The sequence below is a fragment of the Balaenoptera acutorostrata genome, chromosome 8 (assembly GCF_949987535.1).
Source record: "Balaenoptera acutorostrata chromosome 8, mBalAcu1.1, whole genome shotgun sequence".
NCBI lineage: Eukaryota > Metazoa > Chordata > Mammalia > Artiodactyla > Balaenopteridae > Balaenoptera > Balaenoptera acutorostrata.
The window spans coordinates 84,067,262-84,092,483 of NC_080071.1; the positions used below are offsets into that span (position 1 = coordinate 84,067,262).

Consider the following 25,222-nt stretch of genomic DNA (forward strand, 5'->3'; position numbering starts at 1 on the left):
GCTGGGCCCGTGAGCCACAATTGCTGAGCCTGCGCGTCTGGAGCCTGTGCCCCGCGACGGGAGGGGCCGCGATAGAGAAAGGCCCGCGCACCGCGATGAAGAGTGGCCCCCGCTTGCCGCAACTGGAGAAAGCCCTCGCACGAACCGAAGACCCAACACAGCCAAAAATAAAAAATAAATAAATAAATAAGAAAATCCTTTAAAAAAAAAAAAAAAAAAAGTATTTGGGTTGGACTGTATGGAATTACCTATATTTGATCATTTTTGATCCATAAAAAAGTCAGTTTCATATGGTTCAACCTAATACTAGTTGTTCTAGAAATAATTGTGGAATGAGTAGAATTATATTTAAAACTTTAAATTCATATATATATACATGAAGTCATTTAAAATAGATGACTGAATTTTTATTTTACTTTTTCTAGTAGCTGCCCAGTCCCAAACAGCTCTATTAGTTCATTAGCTTCCAGACATGATTTTTAAAAAATGAATATGACTACCTATTTTCTAGGGAAATAAGCATAATTGAGATAACAGATCATAAAGTACTAACTCTCTCAGCACGGTAATGCTAATATTGAATTTTTTTTCTGGCATTGCTTACTTGTTGATAAAATCATTCTTTAGAATAATATTAGTTGTAGGTAATCACTATTTTGAGTGCTTATGATACGACAGGCACTGTTCTAAACATTTCACGTCTATAAACTCATTGGATCTGCACCTCAGCCCTGTGAAGTGGGTAATACTTTTTTCAGATGAGCAAATTGAGGCATGAAGAGATAATTTGCTTGAAATCACACATCTAGTAATTATAGAACTGGGTGTCAAATTCAGGCAGTCTGGCTTCAATCTTTCTTTTAAATGCCACGGGAATCCTAATCAATAGAAATAGAGTTATTTAAAAATTAGAATAAATTAAAAATCATTTAGCCTTATGAAAGATATAGCATCCGGTGAAGACTTTATAATTTAGAGTTACAGAGTTGAACAGACCATACTTAGGGCTTGAAAACCTGCTGCTTTAGTTCTTTCATAAATAATTCAAAATCATTTTGAATTATAGTGCCTCAGTTTTCTACATTAAAAACTGGAATTCATAGCACTGAATCCTCTATAAGAATTTTATGAGGATCATATAACACATGATAATAAGAATCCTTAATTAATCAGGCAGGTATATTTTTATATTTGGTTATGAATATATGCATGAAAATATTTTGTAAAATTATGTTTAATGCTACTTTTTTATAATCAATATATGTTTTCTAATGAAGATATTTGTTTTCTTTGGTACTTAAAAACTATATAAAATCACACAAGCAGAGAATACATAAGGCTGCTTAACTGGGTACAGTAATCAATAAATTGAAATATATATACATATATAATGCATATTATGTATATATAATTATATATACATATACAATATGATTAGTAAAATAATTTATCTTAATTTATAGCTATAAGTACTTTTTATAATTGAACTTTGTTTTAACAATAAATGAACGAATCCAGTGTGATTTCCTCTAAGTTTTCATGAAAAGGAACACACTTTCCTCTGGAATTCAGCATCAAATAGTGATAAAAGCATTAGATGAGGAATTGGGCATTTGGCTTTAAATTTCTGGGCCTGAAGTTGGATTGGCTGGAAAAATCGGACAGTTAAATTAGATGATTTTATGTTGTTCAAATGACAACTTTCTGCAAGTGTCTTAAAGCAAGATTTGTTTATCAGTTCTAAAATCTATACTCCAGGAAATGCAATTCTGTTCCTAATAAAATAACCAGGCTTACCCTTCCCTTTAAGAAAATAGCAAAAGGAGAAGAGCCATGAATTTTTCTTAGATATAGACTTAGGAGCTTAATATAATAAGTTGGGCCATTCAAAACCTGTGAAGATTTTTCTGCAAGGAGATCCAAGAAGCCGTTATCCATGGCTATGTTTGGAAAGAGTTACTAGAAAAAGTTGGAGGTGTGGTGAAGCACTGGAGGCTTAGAGTTTTTAAATCAGACCTTTCTGAAATGCTTGAGTTTTCTGATCATTTCCATGAATTACATTTTTTAGTGTCATCAGGGGGTTGTCCTGGAGAGCAAATTGTGGGTGATTTTGTGGTGTGCTTTTGTTGCTGTTTCTGCTTTAGAAGAAGTGCTTGAAAAGTCAAACTAAACTAGTGTTGACAAGTTCAATCGGTGAGAAAAGAGCGGTGTTAGCCAGTGTTAGGCAGTGTTACCTTCTTACACGCAGTGATGGAGCTACCCAAGCTACTTCCCAAGCTGCCGCTGGCGCTGCCCTGCTGCAGTTCCGGAACCTCATACATCAGGGGTGACTCCAACTCGCTGTTTGTGCCCCAAAACACAAAAGAAAACACATTCTGGTGAATCATCTCCATATTCAGAAAGAAAGAAGCATGATGTGGTTTTATGGAAAATCATCTTTTCAGATTGTGCTGGACACGGCAAACCCTCCTGCTGACATTGATGTTTGCCTCTTTGTTGGTTTCACTTTTGTAATTGGTGGAACCACTATGACCTATTCCGTTGTGAGTATAAAATTGCGACCCATCACCTTCCAGTGTAGGTGGATGGACACATTGCATCTGCATGACTTCTAGCAGGGTTGACATCTTTTCTTAAGCAAGCAGTTTTAAAACCCAAGTAATATCCTTTCAATTTTCACATTAATTCTGCTCGGCCAAAATGGACACATAAAAAATACTCATTTTATTTTTTAAAATGAGGGAAAAACATAATTTTAACTGGGAGGCAGGATGGTACCATGAAACGAACATGAGCTTTAGAAAACACAGGTCATCTCTTTATCATCTCTGTGACTGGAGATGGTATCTTAACTTCTCTGTCTCCGTAATTCTAGACTTATATCCTTTTCCCCTATTTCTGTCAAATCTTGGTGGGCTTGACTATATACGGGGCTGTATAAATATTTTAAAAGATTTGAAATTATTTCTGCAGCCTCAAGATGTGATATAAATTGAAATTATTTTTAGAAAATATTTTTAGGATATTTAGAAATATTAAGATTCAGAGGGTTTTTTTTGTATTTAAATTAGACTAAATAGTTTTCTTCTGAAAATATGCAAATTTGGGTTTCAAAAAAAATACACTGATATCTCAAGTCTACACATTTTATTTTCATGGTTGTTTGCCACATAGAACATGTACAATTCATTAAAATACATTTTTTGGAATACTGTCTAATGATTCTTTATGTAATTATCAACCCAAAATATAGAATTTTTTTCTTAAAAGAAGCACAATAGAAAATCAGTTAAATAAACAATGTATTTCTGAATAACATATAACCCTCATGCTTTAAGTTCTGAATTAGTCAACTTTCACTGCATTGCAATTAACCATAAGTCAAATATTGCATGTATGTAGTCTGTTTGTATTTCTATTATTAATTACTATGAATCACATTTTTACATGACTGCTGATGGTGCTATGTAACAGATCAGAAATTTGGGTAAAAATTTCGAAGAATAATTCAAGTAAAATCTGCTTTATTTTAAACTTTATGTATTATTTTCTGAGAAATTGCCACCTTGAGGAATAGAATGAGTATAATTTAAATGAAAAGATAGCACCCATGTTATTTTTGTTGAACTGGGGAAAGGTTGCAGAAGGAAGGAAGGAAGGAAGGAAAGAAAGGAAGGAAGGGGAGGGGAGGGAGGGAGGGGGAAAGTATGCAAAAGCTAACTGGCTCCAGATACTGGCTATAACTTCTTAGCCAGGATACTGCCTAGCTTTTCAGGGTCTGTCTCTTCTTTTATAAATGACATGTTTGGAGTAAAGTCTGTGGTCCCTGCTAGCTATGGACATCACTTTCAAAATATCATAGAGAGTCTGTGTTTTCAGCCGTATTTTTACATGCTTCCCACACGTGGCGTTATAGCTTTTTATGCTATTAAGTGTGATTCTCCCTCAAATGCAACTGCAGATGTCCCTCTGAATGCTTTCTTGGCCACAGGACAGTTTGGCTTTTACACAAACACCAAACAGGTGAGGTTCCAAATCATTTTCACGTGGAAGACAGGACCACAGACCAAGCTAACTTTGGGCTGTAATAACTTGGCCCATAAGTCAGAGAAATTGTATATTATTTCTTCTAGGAGCCAAAGCTCCATGTGCAGGAGTTCAGGCTGAAGAGTCTACAAAGCTACATGTCCTGTTTGCTACTGTGTCCCTTAGGCGGCTCTGGTGAGCTGGTGGATCACTTCCATCCAGGCCACGAAAGGACTTATGTTCAGTGTTAGGACACCTCCCATGTCTCTTTGTAGGGTTATCGGTCCTGAGAGTGGGAAGTAGGCAGACTGAGAAGTAAGGTGGAGACAAACCTGATACAAAATGGAGTAGAAACAGAGCTTCAACAATCTGTGATCGTTCTAAAGGGGGATCACATCTTACTTAGGGAGAGTAGGTCCCAAATCAGGGAGTAATGGGAACATCGGGAAAAGTAAAACATCACCCATGGAAGTTCCTTGTTTTTCCATGAAGCACACTGTATATGACAGCAAGTAGCCACGGGTGCTATAGTAATTACTATGCACATAAAAGTTTAACTGCTGAGCTAGTCTAGTGGGAAGAAGAAATGACAAGTCTACCCACATGTATCCTGAAAACCCTTCTGCCTTTAAGATGATTGTGAGATCCTGGTCGGAGATGAAGGTGAAGAAGGGAATTTGAAACTGTTGCTTGCCTGTAGGGCTCACTCCATTTGTTATAAGGCTAAGAATGTAGAGCATTAAAAATATATATATATATATATATATTTCTTTATTGTTATAAGAATTAAATGAGGCAATAGAGTCACATAGTGGGACTAAAATCTGTGCATTACTTCACAATAACTGTGAGGCAACTTGCACCAAAGCCAATGCATCTTTTACTCTCCTGAAACACATTATGAATCAGTTTATTGACACCTATATCCAAAATATATCTAGAGAGGCATATCTTTTAAATCATGTGACATGGATATAAATTTCCAGTAGGTGGCTACAACACAGCCCAATCTGTTCCCGTGTCTTTGGAATGGAAATGGAATTTTTAGAGGATTTGCAAAAATGTTGTCTCTAGAGAAGCAGAACATTTGCTGCTACAGGATGAGACAGAGATGGCAAGAACATGAAACTCATGCATTTATTAAAATGAGTTCAAACTGACAGTAAAAGAACTGCTGTCAAGATACAGTACAGCCTTATAACTTGCTCCTAATGGGTATGGTTGCAAATACTTTCCTGGGACATTTTCATTTGATTTTGACAAGTGTTGACAGTATTTATTAAGCACATCCTTTCAGACTGTTTTCATGCTGAAACTGCTAAATACATTTCAATGAGGAGGAAGATGAAGGTAGGAAAGAAGGTACAAAAGCAGAATTTAAAGTAGTGACTTTAAAAATATTATAGGAAGAGAAGCAGACTCCTTTGTAGAGCAATGTTATATATGAATTGCCTGAGTCCTGAGCTGTCACCACACTGCAATCATTAATGATTCATGCAGTGTGAATAAGTAGGTCACCATCAGAAAATAGCTTAAGGAATATTCAGTTATTTCACCAGAGAGTGAAGTGTCCAGTTACTGGAAACTGAGTTGTTTATATGCTGCTACTCAAAGTTTGGTCTATGAACCAGCAGCATTGATATCTCTTGGAAGCTTGTTAGATACCCAGGAGCTCAGGTCCTGCCCTAGAACTACTGAATCAGATCTGTATTTTGACATTAAACTCAGGTGATTCATATTCCCATTAAAGCTTGAGAAGCATTTATCTAATGTATTAAGTTAAATATACATTCTTTTTTGCCCTTGAGCTGTTGCACATGATGCTACTTCTTTTAGAAACACCCTTCTCAGTCCCCTTTCTTCCTCCTGGATAATTCCTTCTCTATCCTTTGAGTCTCAGTCTATAAATCATTTCTTGCACTTTCTCCCTTCCCTCTTTCTGCCAAGGAGGCCACTACTCCTCTCCAACCTCCATTGTCCAGTGCACAAACACACACATATGCTCTCACCTCTTCCCACCCTCTTCCCAACACTCAACCCAACCCAAGAAATGAGATCGACACTCTTCTTCTGTGTTCCAACAGCACCCTGAACCTTATCCTGTTATAGCATTTGTCAAAATGATATATAATTATGTAATGTTTGTCTGTCTCCCCCTTTAGGCTGTAAATACTGAAAGATTAGGGACCCCTTACAACCTAGGACAGTGCTAGGCAGTGATGGATGCTCAATTAGTATTTATTAATGTTCTTTTTTCTTATCTTTCTGAGCATCCTGTTTGACCTCAAAAGATTATGCACAAAAGAGTGTTTGTATTCAATGTTTAATTTTCTGCAGTGGTGACATATGGTGAGATAAGCCACATCTGAGAAGATAATCTAAAGAATTTCCCAGGATAATTCTAACGAAAAGGGATCCTGCTGCTATTGTTGTGAGAGTCTAGTAAACACAGTGAAAGTTAGACAATTTTAAGATTCTAAAAGGTAAGATTTCTTATCTTCTTCCCCACTTAAAGAATGCTTTCAGGGGCTTCCCTGGTGGCGCAGTGGTTGAGAATCTGCCTGCCAATGCAGGGGACACGGGTTCGAGCCCTGGTCTGGGAAGATCCCACATGCCGCGGAGCAAATGGGCCCGTGAGCCACAATTACTGAGCCTGCGCGTCTGGAGCCTGTGCTCCGCAACAAGAGGCCGCGATAGTGAGAGGCCCGCGCACTGCGATGAAGAGTGGCCCCCGCTTGCCACAACTAGAGAAAGTCCTCGCACAGAAACGAAGATCCAACACAGCCATAAATAAATAAATAAATAAAATTAAAAAAAAAAAAAAAAAAAAAAAAAAAAAAGAGGAGTCGGGAACCTCTCTTTAAAAAAAAAAAAAAAAAAAAAAGAATGCTTTCAGTGAAATATAGTAATTGGTTTGCTTGTCTCAGTTCTGTTAAGGATATCCACTCTTGAGCTTTAATACTAAATCCTCTGATCGCAACACTCGGGAAAAAAATAAAAGCTCACATCTATCAGAAGGAATTTTGAGCAAAGAATCCAGTTGCTCTTGTTAAAGCCAGTTTAACAATGTGCCACAACCTAGAATTTAGAGGATTTTAAAACACACATTTGTGTGGTTCAAAATGAAAATTTGCTAAAGTGAATGTCCTTCTTTTACCCTCAGCTAAAGGGATTAACCTGTTAGATGAAGCTCAGGGGTTTAGGTTAGTCTTTCAAAAACTGATTTGTTTTTGGAAACATAAAAAAACCCTGAAAACCCACAACAATCTTGAGAAAGAAGAACAAAGCTCGAGGCATCACACTCCCTGATTTCAAACTATATTACAAACCTATAAAATAGTGCGATCCTGGCATAAAAACAGACACATAGATCACTGGAATAGAATAGAGAGTCAGAAATAAATGCACACATATAGGGTCAATTAATGACAAAGGAGCCAAGAATATACAATGAGGAAAAGACAGTCTCTTCAGTAAATGGTGTTGGGAAAATTGAGCAGCCACATACAAAAGAATGAAACTGGACCACAACCTTACACCATACACAAAAATTAACTCAAAATAGATTAAAGGCTTGAACATAAGACCTGAAACCATAAAACTCCTAGAAGAAAATATAGGCAGTAAGCTCACAGATAATTTTTAAAATCTGACACCAAAAACAAAAGCAATAAAAGCAAAAACAAACGAATGGGACTGCGTCAAACTAAAATGATTCTGCACAGCAAAGGAAACCATCAACAGAATGGAAAGGCAAACTACGGAATGAGAGAACATATTTGCAAATCATGTATCTGATAAGGGGCTAATATCCTAAATATGCAAAGAACTCATACAACTCAATAGTAAGGAACTGAACAACCCAATTAAAAAGTGGGCAGAAGATCTGAATACCGATGGCCAATGAAAAGATGGTACATGAAGAGATGCGCTACATCATTAATCATCAGCGAAATGCAAATCAAAACAACAATGAGCTATAACCTCATGCCTGTTAGAATGACTATTAGTAAAAATACAAAATAACAAGTGTTGGAGAGGATGTGGAGAAAAGGGAACCCTTGTGCACTGTTGGGGGGATGTAAATCGGTGCAGTCACTATGGAAAACAGTTTGGTGGCTCCTCAAAAATTAAAAATACAACTATCATACAATCCAGCCATTCCACTTCTGGGTATTTCTCCAAAGAAACCAAAACCACTCATTTGAAAAGATATGTGCACCCCATGTTCATTGCAGCATTATTTACAATAGCTAAGATATAGAAACATCCTGAATGTCCGTCAATGGATGGGTGGATACACACACACACACACACACACACACACACACACACACACACACACACACACACTGGAATATTATTCAGGCATAGAAATGAATGAAATCTTGCCATTTGCAACAACATGGCTGGACCTTGAGGGCATTATGCTAAGTGAAATAAGTGAGGCAAAGAAAGACAAATACTGTACGGTCTCTCTTATATGTGGAATCTAAAAACATATACATATGTGTGTGTATATCTATATCTATATATCTATAGCTATATTTATATCTATATCTATAAAACAAGAGGGAGAGGTAGGTGGGAGAAATAGGTGAACTGTTTTTTGTTTTGTTTTTTAAATTTTAAATAAATTTAATTAAAAAATGATTTGTATTAAAAATCACATGATATGTTAGTTTCTTTTACCTTCATCTTCTGACCAATCTATTGACAAACACTCCCTCCTTGACCAAACTTTAGTCAAGTTCCTCTGAACCATCTTTTCAACTAGATTTTGACCTTGGTCTGCTGAGCCCAGTTTTAGCAAAGAATCCTGCTAAGTCAGTTTAGTAAAATTTTCCCACCCTTGATATCTACTCAAATTCCTCATCCTTCACCCTTAATATTTAAGTCCTTGGTCAGCCTCTAGAAAGAATCCTGTCAGGCCATTTTAGCAAGGATCCCCCTCCCCTTGATATCTCCTCTTAGCAATTTTCTATCCACTGAACCCCTCACCCGGACCAATGGTTATAAATCCCCAACTGTCCCCATTGTATTTGGAGCTGAACTCAGTTCTATAAAGAGTTATCTCTCTCCCCTACTGCAGTAGCTCAAATAAAATGTCTTGCATTTCTTTCTTTCTTTTTTTTTAAATTAATTAATTAATTTATTTTTGGCTGTGTTGTGTCTTCGATTCCGTGCGAGGGCTTTCTCTAGTTGCGGCAAGCAGGGGCCACTCTTCATCGCAGTGCGCGGGCCTCTCACTATCGCGACCTCTCTTGTTGCGGAGCACAGGCTCCAGACGCGCAGGCTCAGTAATTGTGGCTCACGGGCCTAGTTGCTCCGCTGCATGTGGGATCCTCCCAGACCAGGGCTCGAACCCGTGTCCCCTGCATTGGCAGGCAGATTCTCAACCACTGCGCCACCAGGGAAGCCCCAGTGTCTTGCATTTCTAAGAAGTGTCTGGTGCAAGATTTTTCTTCTACACTGTGTAATCTTCTGTTCCATCTCTGGTAAGAAATTCACATTTTTTTCCTTCTGTACTCATGTTTTTCTTTTCTGGGTTGGAGACATCAGAGCATGGCTTTCTCATCATGTCATCCATGAGAATTAAATATGTCAGCAGCTTACCAGCGACTAGCAGACCTACAAACTCCTCATTAATTTTGTAGGATTTTACTAAGAGTATTACAGGAAATGACTATTCAACCCTGAAAATATTTAAAAACCATCATTATGCCCTGTTTTAATTTTTAAAGGTGACCAAAGAACTGTAGAATGGTGAATTCCAGACGTTTTGATCTCCTGGACCAGTAAAATAACAATAACAACAACAATAATATTATAAAGCAACCAAGCTTTTATTTTCACAAATAAGGACCTTTAAAGAAAATCCTTTACTACCTCTCTCTCACGTTCATTCTTCAAAGAAGGGACATATAAACAATGTAACGACACTATGATACATTATCTAAGAATGAAGAATATTTCGTTTTAAGAAAAGATGGTTGACAAACTTCACTATAATTTTTTGTCCTCAGATCAGTGAAAATGTTGCAGACCTGAGTTTGTTTACTTTTTGTGAGGTACTATTAAAAAATGACAATAAAAAGAGTATAAACAGATCATTTATTATTAATCATAAAACAAGTGGCTCAACTGAACAATATTCTGTGGGTCAGAATACTGTGCTTTGAAAATTCATGTATTATCTCTGAGTAAATAGGTGGCAACAAATAATGGCCTCAAGAATTTAATCACTACCTTCGGAGTTTATTTTTGTACCTTAAAAAGTGGTTTCACAATCTCAGCCTTCACCAAGACCCCAAGAAATAATTTTGAAATATAACTCCTTGTTCAGAAAAGAGGATCAAGCAAAAGAACAAGATAGCTTAGCTTTCTTCCCCCCTTCTGTTAATGAGGGCTAGGGGGAGACTTTTGAAAACATATGCCCTACAAATGGTGTGTGCAAAAATATTATTTTAATGTCAGGCAAAAGGTACCCATCACTATTGCTAAGTTAGTGTTGCATGAACATGCATTTATACATGAAGACCATTAGATGCTTACTATTGATATATTTACCCCAAAGTGCTTTATTTCTAAAAAAAAGATTGAGGTGATATTTGTTTGGAGGGTCAAAACACAACATATATATCACTGCATTCTGCTGCATCTAGATTTTAGTTCAGATACAGAAATAATATATGTTACAGTAACCACCTCCACTCCCAGCTAATTTCTGTTCTTCCACCAGACCACCTGGGCAAGTGCCTCATTCTGTTATACAATCTTCTCTATATTACTTCTGAACATATTACCATCATTTAATGCATAGCAGGTGCTTAGCATCTATGGAGTGTTTTACACAGTCTTTTAATTATATCTGTTTTATAGATGGGAAATCAAGGATTAGAGGTAAATGTAATCCAAGTTTATATCACTGGTAAATAAGTGATCTGAGACTTGCCCTTCTTCTCTTATCTCTACATCATGTTTATTTTCCATTGTAACTTCTAATTTTCCTTCTAATCCTTTGTTTCTATGACCATGACCTCTAAATGAGTCCCAATGTAGCCAAATCCTAGTGCTTTGGTATTTGAGAAACCTAGGTTCAAGTTTCTATTTTACCACTTGTTAGCTGGATGCAATTAGACATGTGACTTAAACCTCTCTAAGCATTCGTTTCCTCATCTGTAAGATGCAGATTATAATACAAGCTGTGTCATGGAACTGTTCTGGTGGTTAAATGGGGTTATTCTTGTAAAGCAGTAGCATAGTGTTGGCATAGGGAAAGCACTCAATATTAAATTGAGAAATGATACCATGTTAAGCCCTGTAAATTTACTTACTCTAAAGAGTCTCCTTATTAGATTTTAAGTACATTTTGATAGTAAATTAAGCATAATACATGAAGGCCTTTTGAATAAATGCATAAATACTTGTTATAGTGACATTTTTCTGTTCTCAGTTCTGAGTTTCTAAAATATATACATACTTATGCTGACTCTTGACTATTACCATGAGGTTATAAAATAAAGAATGATGAAACTTTTTTAAATCCAAGAGAACATAAAATTCATTCAATTAGTCTAAAGCTGTACAAATATATGGCCTGTTCAGACACACAGTCTTATATTTGTCAACATGGGGAAATATTCAGATCATTGAAGCAAAGCCCCAAAGCTTACAGAGGACTAGTCTGACTTCAGTGAAAATTTGAATTGAAAGTGTTTCTTGAGGAAAGAAGTTGTATTGCTTAAATGCTACTTTAACTGAAAAAATTTAATAAGACTAATAAATACATAAGAATGATTTTTCTAAAGCATTTAATATATATTTTCCTCTGTGTTTCTGTTTGCCCCCTTCATTTGCTTGGCAAACCCTTTCTTCTGAGATACTGGGAGTTAGGATTCTCTGAAGCCTCTGCTTCAGGTATCATCAAAAATCACATTGCGGAACTGATATAAGAAATGTTAGGAGAGGGAGGAAAAGGGATATATCCTGGCTTGAGCCATGCATGTTGGTCATTTACATTCGAAGTCAGTTATATGAAAGTGGGTTAATGAAGAAAAAAGGAATGAAAGAAGAAAGATAAGAAATGTAGGCGTGTGCAAAAAATATGGGCCTGTGTCATTCTGATGTGTCTAGTGATTGTTGTACAGTATAGATTTTAAGAAGTCTTTGTTGATAAATAAGTGAGTGAATGAGTTTTGTTGGTCTCAAGTTAGGAAAACTGGCATACTATTCTGTCAATCAAGATAATATGTCATATTTTACATGTTGCTTCTGAGGGTATAAATGTATGTGGCTTTTTTGAAAAACAATCTGGACATAACGTTTCACAACTCTTATTCATACATGTTACTCAGTACCGCCCCTTACAAGAATCTATTCTAAAGAACAGACACTGAGATAAAGACTCACGTACCGGATATTCAACTCAATGTCATGAGTAGAGAAAAACTGAAAATAAATAATACATTCACTAATAGGTACATTGATGGAATTAGTATGCAGATATTAAGATGATGCCTCTTCCCAAATACAGAATGACTTGGGAAAATGCTCCCCTGTTGAATGAGTACAGTTGAACACAGAATGTTATACAATATGACTACTGACATAGGTGGCATCCTTTTAAAATGTAAGATTAATCAGGTCATTTCTATGCTTAAAACCTCGCCATAGGTTTGCATTTCACTTCGAGTAAAATTGTAAGTCGTTGCCATGGGCTACAAGGCTCTATATGCTTGAAATCCCGTGACCTCTGAGACCTTGGGTCCTTCACACTCTTCCTGCCTCTCTCCACTCTGGCTACGCTGGCCTTCTTGCTAGTCCTAGGACAGGACAGGCACACTGCTTTCTTAGTGCCTTCCCTAGCTGCCCCCTCTGCTCTTTGTCTGCAAAATCCCTTCATATTACCTCCTTCAGGTCTTTCCCAAATGCCCCTTCTCAATGTGGCTTTTACTGATCATCCTGTTGTCACCCAGGCCCCCCATCCCTGGCTTTCCATCTCTCCTACCCTGCCTTATTTTTCTCATTATCAATATCATCTTCTAACATTCTATAGGATGTATTTATTTACTATGCTTATTATTTATTGTGGGTCTCTCCTCCCTGCGCTCCCCCGCAGGTTTATTACCTGCTGGTTATAAACTCCAAAAATGTGGGGATCTTTTTCGGTTTTTCATGAGGCATTCTCAGGCCAAACATAATACCTGGCATATAGTAGGAGCTCAGTAAATGTTTGTTAAGTCAATGAGCTAATTAAAACAAATGTATACATAGTTTCATACACATAGAAACATATGAAAATGTTAACAGAACTTATCTTTGGGTAAGGGGATTACTTGTGACATTTTCTTTCGTGTTCTTTTCTACATTTTCTAAATTCTTTACATTCTTTACACGTGTGTGTGTGTGTGTGTGTGTGACTCAAAAGAATTCTTTATTTTAAAATGTGTGATCTCTGTAAGCTCTGAAAATCTAGTGCTTATGAAAAAAATTGGAAATGCAAAATCTATTATACTTACAGTCATAAGGAATTTCCCCGATTATTAAATAATTTTTTTCCTTCAAAATCTAATGAAATTTGCCATCTTAACAAATAGGTTACCATTTTAGTGATGAGTTCTCATGGGTTCCACCAAAGCTACTACAGTGAAAATGGACTAATGTGGCTGTTAGAAGTAATACAACAACAAAACAAGCAAATGCTGCCTTTAACCAAAGGTAACCTCCATGGCAAAGCTTTTATGCTGAAGAGTCCTTTATCGTTGTCTACTGTATATGAGCCTACATCTGGTTTTCCTTATATCTCTGGGGGATAAGGCTGTTGAACGGCTTCATAGTTATCTATACAAATAACTGGCCAAATGAAATTAAACTTCGACAGTCCTATGGAACAAGTGCTGATTCTGGATAATGAGATTTTACTTAGATCAGGAGCAGAAGATCTTGGAAGCTGCTGGATGGCATTACCTGCACAGTTTAAAATAGCATCATCACGCCAAAATACCGATCACCTCAAAAGGAGCAGCTCCTGCTCTCCTAATGGGTAAGGACAGCCAATGCTAATGGCTTCATTTTACTGAAACTATCTTAATAGTTTAAAGAATTTTTATTGGGGTCTTTTTTGGGTATATTAGATTATCTTTTAAAATATCCAAAGCCTGTAGGAAGCATCTCATGTGTTAGAATGAGGTTGAATAACATTCCTTTCAAAGGGGCAGGGGGGATAACATTTCCCGGATCATTCTAGCTCTCGGACATGTGGTAAGCATATTAGGATTTATACATCTGAGTCACTATGGAACCCTACAAAATACTTAGCACCATGTCTGCCAATTAATCAGCACTCAATAAATATGATAGGATCAATAATTGGCACCACAAAAATTTTAGTGATTTATCCCCAATTGTCAGATAAAGGTGAACATGATCTTTTAATTCTATCTCTATGCTTTTGTCTGTGAGAGTCTATAGTCCTGAAATACAAATGTTAGTAAAACTAACATTTAGCTAGAAATAATGTATATAAACCTTAAGTGGAACTGTCATTTTTTAATCAAGAAAAAATTCATGTAAATTATAATTGCAATATTTGAAACCAATAGAATGAAGAAACATATAACAACATCCACACACTAAACAATATGCCATATGAGAAGATTTGTGATTAATATAAATATATATGTCAAAATTTAAAAAGTATCCTTATGACGTGATGTAGTGAAAATACTACTATGTGCTGGAAGTTGGAAGACTTGAATTTGGGTCTCAACTGTCACTTTACTAGCTTTATCTTGGGAAAGTTACTTAATCTCTCTGAGCCTCAGTTTTCTCATCTGTTAAATGGGACTAATATTTACTTTACTGTACAAGGTTTGCTATTAATGAAAGGAGAAAATCTCAGTCAATATTAATAGGTACACTTGGCTGAGCACCCACTCTATCCCAGTTGTTGTGACAGGACCTTTACATTTGTCACTTCATATCTTCAGAGTAGGGGAAGTGCTATTACCCTATTGTATTCATAAGAAGACCGAGACAAAGAGGTTCGGAATTTGCTCAGAGTTACACAGTTAAGTGGCTTAATTTGGGATCCAAGCCTAGATGAACCTGACCCCAGTCTGTGCTCTTTCCGCGAGGCCTGATGTCTTCATATGGTACCACTTGCTTTTGCCACATGCTAACTTTCTTAAGAACTGTGTTTTTCTGGGTGCTCCCATTTCATGGGGACCCTGGGGTCCAGAGAAGAGCAATGCAGACAAGGGTGAGGGTTTGCAGGAGGAGATGTGCTGCTGCACCAGACTGGATGGATGGTCCTGTTGAGGGAAGAGGGGGACTTGAATCATAGAGAAGCATCACCAAACACACTACCAGGCCTAGACCTCCCTGAAAATGAAATAGAAAAACATCTTCCTTTTGTGAGTGGAGGAATGAGGAAAACTGTCTAACTAAAAATATCCACCACCTGTCTAATCTTGATGATGGAATCCCTACTAATGACTTGGAGTCAGTCATTTAAACTAGAAGAGCGTAGCAGGAACCCAAAGGGATGGGGCACAGAAAGGGTAAAATTTGATGTTAAAAAAGAGGTCAGGTGCACAGCACAATTTGCAGCTTGGCACCATGAACCAGGAAGCCTGCAAAGTCACGGTCAGAATCTGAGGGTTGGGAGCCCAGGGGGCGGATGGAATGCTGGCACGAAAGAAGAGGCCCTGATCATGACTTGGCTGTATGTCCCCCTGGACACCACACCCCACAACCAACCTGGATTCCTGGGAGTGTCTCCTGGCGGACAAGGCAGCAGAGAGGTAGGTGGGTGAGTTTGGTTTAACTACCCACATGGCTGATGGAGAGGACCACACCCACAATAAAGGAGTTACAAACACGAGCAGATTTGGAGAGGAAGCAGGAGAGGAGAAGGGTGGGGGGGAAAAAAGAAGCAAGTTTTAGTATCATTCAAGGAGAAAGACACAGCAGAGCAAGCTGTCTTTAAAAAGAACAAAAATAGCTAGATGATGAAGTTGTAATAATTTTTAGAAACTCAGAAAAGGGTTCAAAGATTGCATGCATATTTTCAGGTAGTGTCTGTCCTGGGTAATACCCTGGATGTGTGTCCGAGATTGGGCTCCACATCTTGGATGCATCAAAAGGTAAATTAATCTTGTAGGTAAGACTTTCAGAGACTTCCAACCTGGTTTTTGGGTATCTATAGGTGAGGGGCTCAGTTTGTGCTACTCAAACTTATTATTTTAATATTAAGATTAATATTAAGAGAATAGTGGGGCAACAGATTTTTATGGACATTTGTTACAGCTTCATTGAAAGCCTTGTAATTAATTTTCTGTACAATGCTTACCTGTAGGCATGCTCTAGCTCTTTGTTTTTCAGTCAGAATGAATAGTTTATTACCTCAAATCTCAAAGGCTATAAAGCCATTATAACTGTGGAAAAACCAATAATATCACTATATGTTGGAGCACAAAATAAACCAGAAGGAGTCGGTGAAATTATCGTCACATCTCCATTGCTGGTAGTTACTGGTACATAATTAGAATTCAAGGAAACTTTACTGTGTGGATGAGGATGCCAGAGAACAAAGGCAGTAAAACATCAGAGATATCAAAGCAGCAGACACCTGATTTGGGGGCATGGGGTAGAGCAAAAGGCGTGAATGAGTGACCATTTGTGGTCACATAATGTCCAATCTACATCATTAGCTAAGGGTGATAATTTTCTCCAGAAATGTCTTGCATGTTTTCTTGAGTTTAGTCCTAGAAAATTCATATTTATTGATACCATATAAATGATCTCAATAATTATCCAATAATTTATCTGCAGATTCTTTTGGATTTTTTATGTACACAATCAAAATACTGCAAATGTGGAGAGTTTTGTTTTCTTCTTTTCCATGCCTTTTACTTTTTGTTTCTCATTATTGCCTTCCTGCATGGGCTAGCATCTTCAGTGAAATGTTGAATAAAGTAATGAAAAAAAAAAATCCTTAGAGTTACACCATTATGTATTATGTTTGCTGTAGATCTTTATGAGTAAAATTTTGTATTTTTCTAGTATTTTTTCAATTACTTGTAAAAGGATGTTGTTTTTTTATCAAATGCTTTTTTGCATTTATTAATATAACCATATTTTTCTCCTTTAGATTATTAATTTGAGGGCTTATACTAATTGATTTGTAATATTCAATCAGTCTTGAATTCCTGAGATCAACTCAATTTGATAGTAATCTATTATACTTTTTATATTTTGTGGGACCTAGATTGCTAATATTTCCTTTGGGAATTTTTTCCCTTTGTGATCATGAATGAGATTGAATTTCCTTTCTTCCCTTGTCATGTTGGTATCAAGGTTATGCCAGTTTCATAAAATATATTAAAGCTATTCCTCTTTTTCTGTTTTCTGGACGAGTTTGTGTACTATGGAAGGTATCTATTATCAAATGTTTAGCAGAACTCTCTAACAAAGAAAGAGTGGTGATTTTTCTGTTGGAAGGGTTTGATGCTTATCGTGGTTTCTATTTCTTCTTGAGCTACTTTGGTAAGTTATATTTTTATTCAAAATTGCCCATTTAATCTAAGTTGCATGTTTATGTATTGACATAATGTTTTATAATATTACTATAATTTTATCTGTGATATCTGTAGTGATGTTCACTTTTTTTCATTCCTACAATTGTTTTTGTGCTTCACCCCCATTTTGAAATTAAGTATACCAGGGATTTGTCAATTTGATTTGCCTTTTCAAAGAACCATCTTTTGTTTTCTCTATCCTTTATAGTCTATGTTTAATTTCAATTGTATTAATTTCTGGTTTTATCATTATTTACTTTCCTTGGGGTTATTTTGTTTTTTTAAAAATCTCAGGAGATAAATGTGTACTATTATCTTTAGTATTTTCTTTTTCTTTTTTAAAAATGTATGCTATGTATGCTTTAAGGCTGTAAATTTTTCTCTTATGGTGGCTTTACCTGCACTCCACAAGTTTTGAAATATGTCATGTTCATTATCCTTCGAACCAAAATACTTTCTAATTTTCATTATAATTTTGTTGATTTTACTGCTATTTAATTGGAAAATTTTATTTACCTTTTCATTATTGACTTCCAATTGAATTCCATTTTTCTCAAATAACATAGTCTGCATAACATTAATCTTTGGCATTTGTTAAGAATTGCTTTATAATCTAGTGCATGGCCAATTTCTGTAAATGTTATATGTATTCTGCAATTTTTGGTTGTATTATTCTATATATGTAAATTAAGTTAAGTTGGATGTGATATTCAGATCCTTTAAGGTCATATTGGTACTTTTGGATATTTAAAAAAATATTTTTGTCAATTTTTTCTGTTATAGTTCTGAGGCTATTTTATTACGTGAATGCAAATGTAAAATGACATGTGCTGGTTATTCAACCTTTGTCATTGTCAGTGACATACTTAACTTCTGGCAATGCTCTTCTGCTTTAAAGTTCATTTTGACTGATAATGACAAAACTATATCAGTTTTCTTTGGTTAGCTGTTACATCATTTATATTTTTCCATCTTTTTTAGGATTTTATGTTTTTTATTAATTAATTAATTTATTTATTTATTTTTGGCTGCGTTGGGTCTTCGTTGCTGTACGCTGGCTTTCTCCAGTTGTGGCGAGCGGGGGCTTCTCTTCGTTGTGGTGCACGGGCTTCTCATTGTGGTGGCTTCTCTTGTTGAGGAGCACGGGCACTAGGTGTGCAGGCTTCAGTAGTTGTGGCACGTGGGCTCACTAGTTGTGGCTCGTGGGCTCTAGAGTGCAGGCTCAGTAGTTGTGGCACACGGGCTTAGTTGCTCCGCGGCTTGTGGGATCTTCCTGGACCAGGGATCGAACCCGTGTCCCCTGCATCGCCAGGTGGATTCTTAACCACTGCACCACCAGGGAAGTCCCAGGATTTTACGTTTTAAAAATGCCTTACCTTATTTGATTTTTTAAAAATCCAAATGATAACCTTTGCATTTTGATTGAAGCATTCAGTCCATTTACTTTTTTTTTAGTATATCAACTTTTTTTTATTGGAGTATAATTGCTTTACAATGTTGTGTTAGTCTCTGCTGTACAATGAAGTGAATCAGCTATATGTATACCTATATGCCCTCCCTCTTGGACGCCCCCATCCCACTTTTAATGTAACCACTTGATATATTTAAAATGCACTACTATTTTCTTTTTAGTGAGAAACAGCCTTACCAGTTTTTGTCTGTAAGAAAATATTTGTATTTATTCTTGCAGAATATTTTCACTGAATATAGAATTCTAAACTGTCAATTATTTTCCTTCATATATCAAAGATATCACTTCATTATCTTGGGAATCCCAGTTATGCTTTTGTGAAGTCAGCTGTCAATCTAATTGTCAATTTTATTTAAAGTCATTGTATCTTTTTTTCTGGCTGCTTTTAAGATTTTCTGTCTATCTTTGATGGCCTGTTGATATTTAGCTAATAATTTATTAAATGATCTACTCTTCAATTCTTTTAGTAAATTTTAAAGCAATTTTAGTCATTTTAAGCAAGAGGAATGATGAATAATTTAAAAAATATTACTGGAGTTAAAACTGATAGGCCTTGAAAATTATCTTATGGTGTTGGGAAAGACACAGAGAAAGAAAAATATTACCAACAGATTTTAAGGTTGAGAAACATGTGGGAGGGACAAGAGAGATCTAATAATGTTTGTGAGCAAATGAAAAGATCAAATTAGGAAAAACTGACCTATCTCCTGAAAAGCTTTTCATAAAGAATTAGAAGCAGTTGGATGGAGAAGGAAGTAGATAATTAAGTGACCTAAATGTACCTACTTACTCAGTTAAACATTTCACGCAATAGCAACAAGCTGTAGCAAAAACAGTAACAACAATGGTAATGATTATTACCATGGATAATTATTTTATAATACTATAATTAGGTAATAATAATTATATGTTCCCCTCAGAAGTTAAATAAAACCATCTTCCTTTTAAAATAAAGTTAAGTGCATAGCTAAAATGACTTCCATTTTTCAAGATGGACCTGATTTCAAATCATTTGCTGAACTGTACTTCAAAACCACATACTTGGTAGAGTAGGTGTCTTGATTTTTAGTTTGAAAAACATGGTACTTATATATAGTTATGAACAGTACACAATCTCTTTCTTGGAAAGCAAGCATAGTTTAGAAGTTTACTTCTACACGATATATCAAACTGCTCAGGCAGAGAAAACACAATATGTGAATTTATTAATAATCTTATTAAATCTTATTTTTTGTGTTATAAATTCATTATAACAATACTTTGTCATTGTGTTTGTAGATTTCTTTTTGCAGGAAAACCTTAAATAAAGTGACTCGCATACAAAATTCAAGTAGCATGCATGATGCCTCCCTGCCAGATCTGAATTGCTTTCCCCACAAAAACATTTTTACCCTAATGAAAGTTGAGTAGCACAGTCCAGCATATTAGAGATGGCTCTTTACTCTAGTTCAGTTTAAAAAAGCAACTTTAAAATGATCAGGTTTTAGAATGAGACGTAAAAATGGAGGAAATAATCAAACATCTATTTTCTCGTTTCTCATAGTTTCATTCAACTAAAATAATAGTGAATGAATTAATAAAAACAGATAAATGAAGCTCATCATATTAGGTCCCAAGCTATAAGGCTTAAATACATTGAGCTTTCAAGGGAAAAAATATATCTACATTTTCCACTTCATGAAAAATAGTATGTGAGCCAAGCGACAAGTAAACCATTCTCAATGTGCAAAGAATATTAGGGAGATTTTTATAGTATACCTCTAAGCTTTTATATTTAACAGGAAATTTTTAGTTAAAGTTTTAATTTGAGCAACACTTCAGAAATTGTAATAACAGGTATTACTGGCTAAATTATACCTTTGCACAATTTATAGATAAAATTTTAAGCCAATTATACCAGCATGTCTGTTTGAAGGTTAGCAGTGAATACTCTTCTCACTCATTCAGCGGTAGCTATTTCTGAGATAAAACTTGATAAGAGTAAAAATTTTTTGCTTTCTAAAAGTAAATGATGAGAATAAAGCAGTTGGAACACAAATTATTACATAGCTATCATCTATATGCAACTATTATTAATGAGAACCTCAAATATTAGGCCACAGATGAATTATAGCAGCATAAAAAGGTTGTTCACTAAAAAGACCTTAAAATATGATATGTATATATAAATATGCATTTCAGATTTTATAACTCTGTAGATGCTCAAATAGCCAAGATTCAAGAAAGTGCGGCTTGTTCTTAGAAATCACATTTCATCCTTTCTAGGGGAAGTGGAGCACAGAATTTTAGTGAGGCTGAACAGGTTTCCTCATTATTAGGACAATATAGCCATTGGCACAGTAGATTTATACTATTGCTTCGTTAGATGCCACTGAGAAAAGTGAGCCGAGAGCAGACAGTGAGCAAATCCAGCTAGAGAGATTATGTAAAGAGACGTCCAGGCTGCTTAGGGGCTTAAAACAATTAGTCCCTATTTCTAAAGTGTTCAAGAGTGCTATAAACATATTTCTGAGACAAATCCTGTAAATTTAATATTCATAGCAAATTCTAGTTGCACACAGGAAGTAGAACTTCTATGTGGCACACGCAAAGAGGGCAAAGCAAAGCCTCAAAGTTTAGGAGCCCTTGTTAATCATAGCTCAGGGAGGGAACTCAGCAAGCCATCCAATTCATTAGCCAGTTTCCTGGGAGAGCAGAACTGAGCGTGTCCTACATAGAAGATCACCACGGCGAGGAGTGTCTTCCCTTGTGAAAGAATTAAGCTAAGATATGCCAACTAAGAGAATAAGACTCCTTTTTCCCCCTCAAGACCTACTTTGAAATAAGATTACTCTCTTTTATCTATACTGTCATAGCGTCTACAGTACAATTTCCCAAAGAATCTGACATGCATGTCTCAAATGTAGCTACATGTCGATTGCAAGAGAACTACAAATGGGAATTATGAAGAAGCTTTACTTATATTGGTATTCCTGATATATTCTTCTCCACTGCAGATGGACTTAAGCTTATCCCACCAACCAAAATTACAAGTGCAAGAGCTAATTAACATCAATAAACAGTTATAGTTATCTATTCCAGACCTTCTGGTCATTGACTCAGATTTACTTCAGAAGTTCTCACTTTCTAAGGTAAGATCTTCTAGAAACACACAAACATTTAATTTCTTCTGAAATTCAATCAAAATGAGATTTCTTTCTAATGATATGTTAACAGTTCCATTAGCCACTTTGTAAGCAGAAAAAGCAGAAGGAACATATTCATTCTGAGCAATTACAAAACTAAGTAGAAATCTGCATTCACTTGTTTTTATTGTTTCAACAAACAGCTACTGAGCACCAAGAATTGTGTGAAGTGCTCAAGATACTGCAGTGAATAAAACATACAAAACTCCTCACCATCTTGGGGTGTATGCTGTATTGGAGGAGAAAGACAAAAAAAAAAAGCAATATATAGAAGTAAAAATATGTAAGAGACTGAAAAAATCACACTTGAATATTACTTTTATATAGTGAATATTTTCACACAGGTTGCCTAGTTTTTTGGGTTTTGTTTTTTTTTTTTCTGCACACAAATAATGAGAAGTGATTCAGGAAACATTAATACACAAGTACAGGATAGTTAAACCATTTTGCCGAAGTCACACAGTATATCAAAGAATATGCTCTTAACCCCAAGTCTTCCAATTCCACGCCTTGGGATTTTTCTATTATAAAGCATTGTCTACACAGCAACAACAACAAAAAAGTAAATTAAATGTTCACAAAGAGTTGTGTACTGAATATCATGGAAAGAAAATAGCCAAATGAACTGAACGATTGAATATATATCTGAATATTTCAGGGCTCTCCACTCAGTGTCTCAAAGAAAGCAGAACAATGAGAAAGGAATAAAGCAGCTGGATAACTTGCAATAAAACACCTGTTATCCTCTTTTTACATTTTTTTTAATGGAAATTGCTTTCAGAGGATTTCTGAGTTTATTTGCCTCATTGCATTTGCTTCTATTACATAGGCCTATTAATATGGGGGATAAGGAGGTATTATTTGGGGGAAGGCAGTGGAGGAAAGCTCAGGAACAGTATACGTATGTAAGGACAGGGATAGCCAATGGAGACCCCTGGAATTTGGGTGAGTCTGATTGTTTTACAATTGCTAGGACAGCTTCATTGGATAGATTTGGAAATAAACACATAGCCTGAAATATTTTCACAGACTATTTAGATGGTCACAGATGGGCAGTAGTTGTTTTGTCTAGGTTGAATAATTATGATTCTTGAAAGGAAAGTAAAATTACCCAGAAAAACGAGAAACCAAATTTTAAATAGAGTTGCTTTTTATTAAGCCATAGTTATTAATCTGCTGCAAAATGCACAAGACTGATGTGGAAATGCCAAGGGCACAACAACATGCCAAGCTCACTGAAACTAATTATGACTGATGTGCTCGCAAAAGGTCAGAAATTATGCGGTAGTATGGTCAACACACTCACGGATTTGTCTGTGACTGCACAAAGGCAAAGCAACAGGGAGACGGTTAATCAGTGCTAATGTTCAGTGTTGATCATCCTAGCAACTTCCTATTTATTGTCCAAATTGTCCACTGACTACATTCTTCACCTACTTTCTTCTTTTTCAGACCTCAGAAGGCTATGTGGAAATAAAATATGCACAAGTAAGATCATTGTGATTGTATTTTACTTCTTCCTTTTCCAGCATAGTCTGTATTATTTTACCCCTTAAAATAGGGCCAAGAGACCAACCACAGTCAGTTCCAGTCTGGAGGTGGTTAAAATAGCCAGGAGTGGGAAGAACTAGAGGCAAATTTAAGGTATGTCCTAAGGAGCATGAAAAGTCAAAGTCCAAGAGACTGAATTCTATTGTCATTGCTATAGAGTGAAAATGGGGCCCACCAGGAAAATTAAAATATATATATTTAACAAGATATTAAAAATTCAGGAGGATGAGAATTGGGAGTGAGAAAAGGAGAGCTATTCTTACCTAACCAATTCACCCAAGAGATCTCATGCCTCTGATACATTGGTCTAGATTCATTCTCTCACTCCAGACTTCTCCTTGAGCTTCAGATTTGAATATTCAACAGCCTGTGGGATGTCTCCATCGATATGTCCTGCATCTATCTCAAGGTCAACTTATTTCTACCTGATCTGCCTTTCCCCATGGATTTTCAGCTCAGCTTTTTCTGTTACAATCAACCCCAAATTTCCAAGCTAAAACAACTTGGAATTTATCTTTGAATCCTTTTCCTCTCACCCTTAATATCTAATCGATTATCAAATTCTTCCAATTTTACTCTCGAAATACATCTTGCATCCTATCCCCTTCTTTCCATTCTTATTATCTCTGAAAGAATTCAATGCCTTTTCATGTGTCATAGATGAAGAAACAGACTGAGGGGTGAAGTAATTTACAAATGAGCAGTGGAAGAGTCAGAATTCTAGTCTAGGTTGTAGGACCGCCAAGTCTGAGCTCTCCACCACTGTCCTACTAACGACTTAGACATAATCAAGATTCCTAAGCATAATCTCAAAGCAAATTTGTACCAAAGTTAAACAGGTAAGAAAGACTTTATTCAAGGTGATTACAATAGGGGAGAGAGACCAGAATTCAGTCTGAATTCAATTCCATTGAAACAAAGGGTGGAGATCTTTTAAGAACAGGGATGGTGGTGGTTGGTGGGGGGAGCATAGGCCATCGTTTTTGTTAATCGTCCTTAACCAAAGGAAAAAGAAACTCTCATATCTCCATGACATGGGATAGTTTTATAACTTGGAGCAAGGTACCCACAGAATTCAGGCTCTTACCCTCCCAAAGAAATTGGAAGATAGACATGTTATGTCCCATGATGTTTATATTTCAAACAGAAGTCTTCCAGGTCCTTAAGAAAGACATTCCTGGGTTGTAAAACTGGCAAGAGGCTTTTGAAAAGATTTATATCTCAGAGGGGCAGAGAAAGAATTTAAAAGTTATCTAAAAAAAAATAACCTCTAAGAAAAGATAAGTCTGGTCCTGGAGTCAGGAAGATGATGACTAAAGTTTAGTCAAGATGAGGGAAATGTTAAGTCCATCTTGGCCAATGGACTGTGGGTCTTTCATCGTCGAGCCCTTGGCTTCTTCTCCATC

At 36.1% G+C, this 25,222-nt stretch overlaps 1 protein-coding gene across 2 annotated transcripts in view; it reads right to left on the reverse strand.

Annotated features, from left to right (window-relative positions):
• SPHKAP (SPHK1 interactor, AKAP domain containing) overlaps positions 1-25,222 on the reverse strand; it is a 152,098-nt gene that overhangs the window by 113,330 nt on the left and 13,546 nt on the right. For both annotated transcript variants that reach the window (XM_007166705.3, XM_007166704.3), the window contains exon 2: positions 2,235-2,340. In XM_007166705.3, coding sequence (XP_007166767.1) covers positions 2,235-2,340 — 106 coding nt within the window. The remainder of the gene's footprint in view (positions 1-2,234; positions 2,341-25,222) is intronic.